Raw genomic sequence first — 10,466 nt, 5'->3', positions numbered from 1 at the left:
GTGCAAGTGGTTTAGATTGTTTTAGGTTTTATGATTTTGAAATTATTTTATGATTGTATCTTTGAGTTCTATCTAATTAGTAACAAATTCTGCCATGTCATAAAAATCTAGCCAGCTGTCCACCTTATCATCCCCTTGCCATAAAGGATTAAAAAAACAAACTCAGTTAGTGATTATTTAATGAAGGGGTGATACTACCACCTAAATGTTAAGTAAAGGGTGGTGGAAGCCAAATTGAAAGTTAGGAGTGGTATTGACCAATTTTGCTTAAGTTTAGAGTGATAAAATTCATTTCCCCTTTATAGCTTGGTCTTGCTGAAGGCTTGAAAATACATTCAGTTACTTTATAAGATTTTTTTTATAAGATGTAAAATTAAATTTAAAAAACTAGCGTCTACTTGCCTTTGCAATTCTATAAAGCAAACAAGTTTCGAAATTGAAACGTTTTATATAACTAATTATGTTTTTTTAAATTAAATTCAGTACAAACATATAAAATATGGAACAGAATCAGAACTTTTTAACGCTTGCTTATAACACAACTTTTTTAACTACTCTAACCACGACTATTTATAGCATAAGATCACACACGTCACAATTAGAAAAACTGATCTATGTAAACACGTATCTAGGGTGATATTTAATAGGTTTAATAATTAAATCACCTTAAGTCCTCAACAAGATTTAATTTATACCCTCAAACAAAAACCCCATCAACCCTATTCGAAATAAACAAAAAACCAAAACGTAAAACGATGGGTTGGTTGGTCGGTCGTTACAGTTTGAAAGACTTTCGAGATTTGGTTTACTACACAACATAATCATATATTAAAAAGAAGATATCAACCGTTAAGTCTTCTTGGTCTTCTTGCGCCTTCCCGCAGGCTTCTTCTTCGCTGTTTTAGGCTTCTCGGGTTCACTCTCTTCACTGAAATAGATATCAATAAAATCATCTGTTATATTGATGCAAACACATGGAAAACAGGTTGAGTTATCGACACAAGTAAAAGTACATTGAACTTACATGGTTTCTTTCGGGCAGTTCAAGTCATGTATAGCAGCCTCGACAGCATATAGTGCCATTTTCTTCACCTGCCATAACCAATTATTTTGTAACAAATCAATTATTCATGTATATAAACATACAGAACAGATTGTTTTGTTTACCTCCAGTTTATCTTCTTTTGCCCTATGATCTTTAGGTAGAACGCGAAAATCTTCTGTTAATTGGATACAATCACCAACATTTTCAGGAGAAACAAAGTCCAACGCGACTTTTATACACGACTGCAAATCAACAAAAAAAAAAATCAGAGATTGATTTAATAACACAATGACAATCAAGACAATAGCTTCTAACTAAATGGCTAAAATGATATAAAATGTGCAACTGAGTGACCGCTAGCTTATTGTCCATAACAAGTTAATCCTATGACTCGTAACTTGTTGTCTACAAACTGAAAAATGCCAAAACAAACTGATAAACATTGTATTGAATAATAGTAAACAAAGTACTATGGTATCTAACTCGCAATATTTAACAAGTCAACCCTTGGTTTAAAGAGCGAAGCGCACAAAAGCGACAAGGTCTAAAATCAAAGCACAAAGCGCACAAGCGGAGAGCTTTTCGTACGTGAGGGGCAAGGTGCTTATATATTTTTTTATATATCCTATAGATTTTTAGCATCACTTACCCAAAATATAGTTATGAACATTAGTTTGTATTCGTTTGTGTCCATGAACATTGGCTTGTGTTCGTTTGTGTTCACGAACGTTATCAGTTACCTAAAATTAACAATCGAACACAAACACAAACAAACACGAACATGTTCATTTTCTTAACAAACAGACACGAACAAAAAATCTCGTTCGGTAAGTTTTCACGAACACTTCGTGAACACATATATTTCCTTAACAAACGAACACAAACAAGGTGTTGTCCGTGTTCATTCGGTTCGTTTGCAGCCATAGATATACTCTTCAACTCAAAATATGCTGTAAGTCAACACCTTAGCAAATTGCAAGAAAACATGACAAGAAACCCAATGAGCTTCAAATCAAGTTAATGTAGTGAAAAAAAAAAAAAAAACTAATAAAACCAAATTTACCTTCAAATTTCTAACTTGATGTGCACAGCCCGCGGGTATAAAGACCGCATCTCCAAGCTTTTGAACAAAAGTCCACGGCTCAATTCCTGATGAAATCCAAAAGAATGAGCAAAGTCAGAAATATAATATCAAATCAGTAAAACCTCTTGCAAATGTACACTAACCAAACTCTTCTTTTAACTTCCTTTTATGCTCCATAGTTAAGTAAAATGTTTGGTCATGAATTGGATGAATAACCTGAAGCAAAAAATACAATAATTGAGTGACTTAAAAAACTTCTACATAAACAACAAAAAAAGAAATTCAATAAAGTAATATTATTACTTGCTGCAGCGGACGACAGTAGATATGTCTAAACTCTCTGAAATGTTTTTTAACATATGCCTCCAATTTAGGAGTATCTTCCCGCCTAAAGATGTCCCACAAAGCACCTCCTTCAAGATCAAATCCATCCACACAGGTATCGTTATTGCTAACGCGTTGACCATGTGGACTATCAAATTTTTCAAGTTTCACGCACTTCAACTTCTTTTCTGCATTCTTATTTGGCTTTCGACCTCTTTTTGGGTGACTTTTTCCCTTCACGTCAGTTTCCTGAACTTTGTCATTTGAACACTCAGCTTCATCACATTCTTCATTCTTCAATGGGATTTCATTTGAGTGGTTACTAGTAGATGGAGCTGTTTGATCGCGCTCGACATCCGCATCACATGTGTTTCCTTCAACTTTAGATTCAACTCCATTGTCGGCAATAGCATCTTTTGCATTAGCAACATTAATTCCAAAAATCTCTTTCTGGTCCTGAGCCTTGTGTTTCTCTTTCAAATTATTTATCTTTTTCGTTTGTTCAGAATCAGGGGTCACGGTTGCAGTATGAGTCAACACGTTCACCTTCATGTCAACAGAATAAATATTAATGAATGAAACCTTGCAGGAACTTGAAGCACAAAAAATAAAAAAAATGTCACAAGAAAAGCTGTGACATGACATGATAAGGTTACATTTCCACAACAATGAGTTTATTTCAACATACCAAAAAGGTAGGGCTGCAAATGAACCAAACGTTCAGCGAACAGTTTGTGAACCGCTCGGCGGGAAGTTCGTTTGTGTTCATTCGTATATTAGACAAACAAACACGAACAACAAATTCCGTTTGTTTAATTATATGAACGAACAAGAACAGAGACAGTGTTTGTCCATTTATGTTCGTGAACGTTCGGTAACATGTTTGTTTATGTTAGTTAGATTGTGTTCTATAGTTCATTAGTGTTTTTAGTTTTTATAATTTATTTATGTACTTCAAAATAAATAAAATATTTAGTGTCAATGTATTATATATTATGTTCATCAACACTTCTCTGTTTTTGTTTGTTCATCAACACTTCTCTGTTTTTGTTTGTTTCCATTTGTGCTCATGAACATTAGTTTGTGTTCATAAAAGTTCGTTTTCGTTTGTTGCCTAAAATTAACAAACAAACACAATCGAACACAAACAAGTTCATGTCTTTAACAAACGAACACGAACATAAATCTCGTTCCGTAAGCGTTCATGAGCACATATTTTTCTTATCAAACGAACACAAACAAGGTCTTGTTCGTGTACTCGTTCGGTTCGTTTGGAGCCCTACAAAAAGGCAAAAGGTTGAGTTTGAGAACCATCGCTTCTAAAGATAAAGCTTATGACTTTTGTAATGTAAAATGATTTAATACAACAAGCATCTCAGGCTAAAATAGTATAACTAGAATAAAAATCTTGGGCAGAAAAATAATAAGAAATCACATACCGCATCTGACATATCACAGTGAAGTTTCGTGACAGAATCTCCACGACCCAATTCTTGAGCAACACCATAAGCGATGTACGTTTTGGGACCCATGTCTGGCTTCAAAGCCTTTTTGGGAAACTTAACAGCGAGATTAAGGTAGCCGTCACGAGGATGTGTGTATTCTTTAAAAGGTAAGCAAGTAATAAATTCAACACCATGACGTGGCAAACGTTCTTCGAATAAACTTGATGGAGGCCAGTCCTTCAACTTAATAATTTCAGGCCAACCTTCGTTATCATATTTACCCTCCGTATACCACTTAAAAAACTGGTGAACATTAACATCATACTGCAATTCACATAAAAAAGTTGATTAGGTATTCTTATATATTCCAAAAATATTACTGACTGAAAAGCACAAAACCTAGCAAAACACATGACAAACTGACAACAATTCTAAATAGTGTCTCAGAAAAGTTTAATAAAAAATAGAAAAATAATGTATTGCCCACAAGTCATCCAAGTCTGCATGCATGGCCACATGTGCTGACTGGGATGGCATCCAGAATTTACAATTAAATACACATTACAATTAAAATTTCCGGTAAAGTTTTTTGTTAACAAGGTCACTGATGTTAGTTTTAACAGAATTTTTCCCGAGAAAACGTAAAGAACAAAGAAGTCAGCGTTAACAAACCTCACACCAATCTAAACAGTTAAGAGCAGCAACATCCAAAAGCTGATCATGGTTAAGATTCGAAATTTGGCGAAAAGCACGCCACATAACCATGGGCTCCCAGCTCAACCCAAGAGTAGTTTCTAAAACGTTACTGACTATGACAGGCTGGCCTTTTGACCAATGCCACTGGAAATGTTTGAGATCTCCGGGTTCAATGTCTACAGCACGTGGACAATACAGGTAATTGTCATTAGAGTGTTCACGAGAAGCAGCTTTACGTAGCTGCATAGCACCCGCATCACTTTCATTCACCAAATCTGAACAAGTGCACCATTCTTCAGGCATCTTTCGCATATCATCCTCCAGTTTATGATCCCTTAAGAGCTCTTGTGTGTCCTTCAGCAATGTTGGAATCTTGTCAAGTGGCTTTATGTGCGTTAACTGTAGGATTCCGTGCCCGCAACCGCCCATACTTTCTGGAGGACACGGAATTCTACCATCTGCAAAAGACTTCCAATCAGGTTTTGTATTCTCATTTGGTGACGTATTCTCTTTTGGTGATATATCCTCTTTTGGTGATATATCCTCTTTTGATGATATATTATCTTTGAGTGATGATCTCGTCTTCCGAATGGTATGAGACTTCTCATGTGCTTCATCTTCCTTTACTTCTTCTGACCCATGCAAGTAACCAGCACCTGGATTTTCAAAATTAGTGAGATTGATAACTTCTTTGTTTCCCTGAAGATTTCCATCACGCAGTTCCCAGCAACATTGAAGGCAAAGATCATAATTATTACAACTAGGGCAGCTTCTATGCAAGTCAAAGATCGATGTTTTGCAGAGGTCACTGCATACATCATGTGACAAAATATAGAAAATGTCATTACATAACATAACATAACAAAACAAAACAGAATCCAAAAACTCTTGTCAAATGAATAATATAAGTAAATAGCATACCAGTACATGCGCTCATCCAAGTGACAGTTTACTGCCGTCAACTTTACATCTGATAGAGCACACCCTGCCAATAAAGAAACGCATTTAGAAAAATTACATAAAGCATTGATGATTGCCACAATTATGTGATCATATAAGTTAAAAACAAAAACCTTGTATTTCAGCCTCTATTGTTTTCTCCTTTGCCTGTTCTTCATTAAGACGCTTCAAGAACGGAAGAAGAACGTGCAGGATATAAATAGAATACTGAACTTTCTGGTCACTGCTAGGTTTGAAATCAATCTTGTTTTTGACCTATAAGTTACCAAATAATTTAGTATTGCAAGTCTTATATGGGAACAAAATATATTACGTAACAGAAGAAAAGGTGTAAGAACAAACTTTAGGATGCACATCGCGCAAGCACCCTTTACAGTTGCAATTGTCAAGGCAAACAGGGCAACACTTAGCAAAATCCTCTTCTGACATGTTAGGATACCTACAGAACAGCGTAAACAAAAAAAATAAGCCAAAAACACTCTAAAAAATAACTCTTTCCAAACATTATTAACCAGGAGCGGGAAGTGATCAAAGATAGCTCCAACCTCATTTGCCACAATAATTATACACAACTTAAGATCGGTTAATCTTAAATTGAAACAAATCAGCTATTAGATATTGACATCTATGTCGTCAAAAGAGCACAACGTACAAAGCGTCTAAACGTTCCAGCGAAAAACTGTCTGAACAAGTCTAAAATAATTAAACTAGCAATAAAACAAGCCCGAAATTTTGCTAAAACAACTAAGCAAGCCTAAAACATGTCTTAAATCCCTAAAAATGATACTCTTTATACTATGTGCATCGGTTTTAATCCGCCCTAAGTGTGCCTTCGGCAACATAGATTGCACACATGAAATAACTAAAAAACTGTACATGTTAGGAAGAAAAGTATTGATGAATCATACCATGTAGTCATACAAGGCACACAATACCGCTTCGATCCACACTTCTGGCACCGAACAACCCGCCCCTTGTCATTCCGTTGACACTGGTGGCACATAACCGATTCAACATACTGCAAAACTCCCTGCAAACATAACAACATTTTACCATAACAATAACATAATCTCCACCAAATCTGTATGAAACAAACAAACAAAGAGCCAAATAGTAAAACAAAACAAAACAATACATTTTCATCTGGTTTCTTATGTTTGGCAGCACACCTAGGCCTTTTTGGCTCCTTCTTTTCCTCCTCTCCACCTTCTTCAGTCTTTTTTATGTTCCTCTTCTTCCTAGGGCTCTTAAAATCATCGAAATTAAGAAAGTGATTATACACAGGATTCTTATTCCTGTTACTTCTACTCGACCTCCTGCATCCTATTTCTGTTTCCTCCACGTTGTTCAGATCCTTGTTATCAACCGCACCTGTTTCCGGTGACATGTGTTCTTCCTCTTCTTCTTCTTCACTTGAATCAACCTCTTTCTTCGGTTTAGATTTCTTCTTAGCACCGTTTTTCGCCTTCAAAACCCTAGGTTTCTGTTCTTCTGCATCACTTTCAGATCGTGAATCGTCTAATTCGTGATTGTCGTTGTTCGTAACCGTACCTGTTTCCGGTGACATATGTGCATCTTCTTCTTCGTCTTCACTTGAATCAACCTCTTTCTTCGGTTTAGATTTCTTCTTAGCACCGTTTTTCGCCTTCAAAACCCTAGGTTTCCGTTCTTCTGCATCACTGTCAGATCGTGAATCGTCTAGTTCGTGATTGTCGTTGTTCGTAACCGTACCTGTTTCCGGTGACATATGTGCATCTTCTTCTTCGTCTTCACTTGAATCAACCTCTTTCTTCGGTTTAGATTTCTTCTTTGCACCGTTTTTCGCCTTCAAAACCCTAGGTTTCTGTTCTTCTGCATCACTGTCAGATCGTGAATCGTCTAATTCGTGATCGTCGTTGTTCGTAACCGTTGTCGCCATGAAAATTCCTCTGTTTTGAGATGGAAACGAAGCGAATTGAAGGAGAATTTTGAGGTGAATGAGTTTTTAGGGTTTCGAGAAGTGTGATATGGTTTTTATTGTGGATTTGAAAAGAAGAGGGATAATTCCCGCTTTAAACAGACTATAATCACGACTCACGAGGTTGGCATTTGGATGTTGGAACCCTAATTTTATTATTATTTTATAATTTTATAATTATAATTATAAATTTTATAAATGGTAACGTTCATGTATATCTTATATGGAAACTGAAAAGTCACTGTTATAGATAGCTTTTTAAGACTGCTCGGTATGGTGTCGGAGAAGAACACGTCGCCGGAGCAAGACCGAGGGGGGCGGCGTGGGAGGACGGGCGTCACCAAGGGGGGCCCACATGTTTTGGTCCGTCGCAAACGGCTTAACTCCGACGGGGAGGACGGGACGGAGGGGGACGGAGGGGCGGCGGCATGGGAGGACGGTGGTGATGTGGCGGCGCCGAGGGAGGACGGTGATGGCGACGGTTCCATACCGTTTAGCCTAATGGTAACATTCATAGGGGAAATTTGATGATAAAATATGGAATTCGATTTTATATGGTATCCGCGGTCACGTGTTAGGGTACCCGTCTCGTAGCTTCTGTGGTGCATTCGGGTACATCGGGTTTTCGGTACCGCTGGTGTTAACCCTTCTGCTTCAACGATTGGTTTGTGATTTCGGGGACTACTACCTGACGTGTTGGTTCGTGGAAATGGGTAAAGTGAATTGGGTAATTCTTCAACACCACTTCAAGTACTTTTTCATGAAAATTAGTACCAGTATAATGTAACGATTAATTCCGGTAATTACACTTTTAGTAATTATCACAATAGACTTGTTGAATCCTTTTGAAAATTGGTTAAAGGAAATTAGATTATTATACTCTCTAAATGTAACAAGTATGATAAAAACTTGTGTTTCTGGTCAATAAATGTTTTGTTGCAACCCGAAAGTATTTGAGAGATTGTTAAAATTATCTACATATTTGAACGTGGGGGACATGGGATCGGTCATGATCAATATACCTGATTTATTAGAGGACCCGGGGTGGTCCGTGATCGGCCACCCATAACGCGTTATCGGCATTTGCTACACCGCCGCCACCACTTGAAAACGCGTGGTAAAATAAACGCGTTACCACCAACACGCGTTGAAGTTTTGAGTTTTATAGGGTATGACTTGTACATTGTGCATTAATACTTGTATATTGGAATCCCCATCACTAGTGATTCCACCCCTAGTCCATTTCTATCACTAGTGATGGAAATATGGTTGATGACATGGCATTTGCTGATTGGATAGTGGGAGTGATGGAATCCATCACTAGTGATTCCACCCCTAGTCCCTTTATGAGTGTTAGACAAACAAGTAACATAGGAGAATGATGGACACTAACATGTATAGTAAGTGCATAAAAACTAAAATACAATCCATTTATGTCAATTAATTTGAATCTCTATCAATCTATTTGCAATGGTATGACAATTGGAAGCATATAGTTTTTAATAGGAAAAGAGACATCAATGGAGATATGTGTGTATTAATGCAAAGCTTATCGAAAAGGTGTTTGGTATAATCTAGACTACATATTTTGAAAGGCAATAACTACAAGTTTACATGAATGGATATAAAGAAAATACGTAATGGGTTGAACTTTCCTTGCATGAGCTTACACGATGTGAACTTTCCTTAGGGATAGTTGCATTTTAGGTAGTGTTGCTTTCTTGGAATCTAATTGAATTAGATGGGGGAGGATGCTTTACCAAATAGGTTCCCATTGTTATACAACCTTGCAAAAAATTAAAGGTAGTATGGTGAGAGTTTTTTCCCAAACTAGTGTTGGTAGAAAAAATATTTACCATTTTGGTGTTCCTTAAGAACTATTTATCAAAATGGTGTTCTTCATTTATTTATTTACTTTTTTTTTTCTATTTAGTTAAGTCATTGCTATTTTTATATGTTTTTCTCCAATCAATCCAACATCTCATTGCTATTTTTACATGTTTTTATCTAATGAATCCGACATCTAATTCTATTATTTTCTTCATTCTATGTTTTTTTTTTCATTTTTTCTTTTTAGATGTAAGCCCCTTCATTCTATGTTTTTTTTTCGCTTTAGATATGAGCCCGACGTTTTAGTTAATCAGATGCAGGCCGGCGCTCGACGCATTCCAATCAAGAAACCAATTGATTGAATCAGAGAATCATAATGAATCATAATCGGTTGAATCTCCGAATCGGAAACGAACATCATTGTCGTTTTTGGGAAAGCTAATCTCAGTCTTTGCCAAATTTCACAAGTCTTCATGTTGAAATTTTTGAAATCATAAACTCGCAAAGTGTTAAAGCAGCAGGTTTCATAGAACTTCATGAATTTAATAAAAAAAATGTAAAGAATGAACCAAGCTCTGTATAGAATTGTATAATCTTGAATTTGAAGCAAAGTGCTTTTGATTTACATGATGAACAAGGTTATTGGAGTATTACATATGAATTTAAAACGTGGATTTCAGCACAAAGTCTCAAATGGTTATTGTTAATTAATATTTGTTGATGTTGATAAAACTTAACCAAGTTTTAATGTTTGATTAGTTTTTTTTTATTTTTTTTTATGTTTCATAGTTCGTATTTGAGATGAGTTGATTAAAAAAAAGTAAAATAATTACAAGTTAGTAAAGACTACAGTGGATTGGTTTAAGAAAATAAAAAAAATAAATGTTCAACTGATTGGATAAAAACATATAGAAAGGTTGGAGTTAACCTAATAAAAAAATAAATGAAGAACACTATTTTGGTAAATAGTTTTCAAAGAACACCAAAATGGTAAATATTTTTTCCTCCAACACTAGTTTGGGAAAAAACTCAGTATGGTGATGGAAAGCTATAAGCTTATTAATGGAGACTTTAATGGTGAAAGAGGTGAGGCAACAGTTAGCAAAGCAAATAGATACAAACGAA

The 10,466-nt window shown here is 35.9% G+C and overlaps 1 protein-coding gene across 1 annotated transcript; it reads right to left on the bottom strand.

The window, feature by feature from the left end:
* Positions 1-629: 629 nt before the first annotated feature.
* LOC110911866 (lysine-specific demethylase JMJ25) lies at positions 630-7,643 on the bottom strand. The gene is made up of 13 exons (XM_022156515.2): positions 6,690-7,643; positions 6,463-6,584; positions 5,897-5,993; positions 5,668-5,809; positions 5,516-5,579; positions 4,571-5,402; positions 3,893-4,222; positions 2,433-2,999; positions 2,273-2,345; positions 2,109-2,194; positions 1,168-1,287; positions 1,025-1,092; positions 630-928 (listed from the first exon to the last, which is right to left on the bottom strand). Exons 1-13 carry the CDS (start codon positions 7,470-7,472, stop codon positions 850-852), a joined length of 3,363 nt encoding a protein of 1,120 aa, XP_022012207.1. The 5' UTR covers positions 7,473-7,643; the 3' UTR covers positions 630-849.
* Positions 7,644-10,466: the final 2,823 nt, after the last annotated feature.

This window comes from Helianthus annuus, chromosome 15 (assembly GCF_002127325.2).
Source record: "Helianthus annuus cultivar XRQ/B chromosome 15, HanXRQr2.0-SUNRISE, whole genome shotgun sequence".
NCBI classification, from domain to species: Eukaryota; Viridiplantae; Streptophyta; class Magnoliopsida; order Asterales; family Asteraceae; genus Helianthus; species Helianthus annuus.
This window is presented reverse-complemented; position numbering and strand designations above follow the sequence as displayed.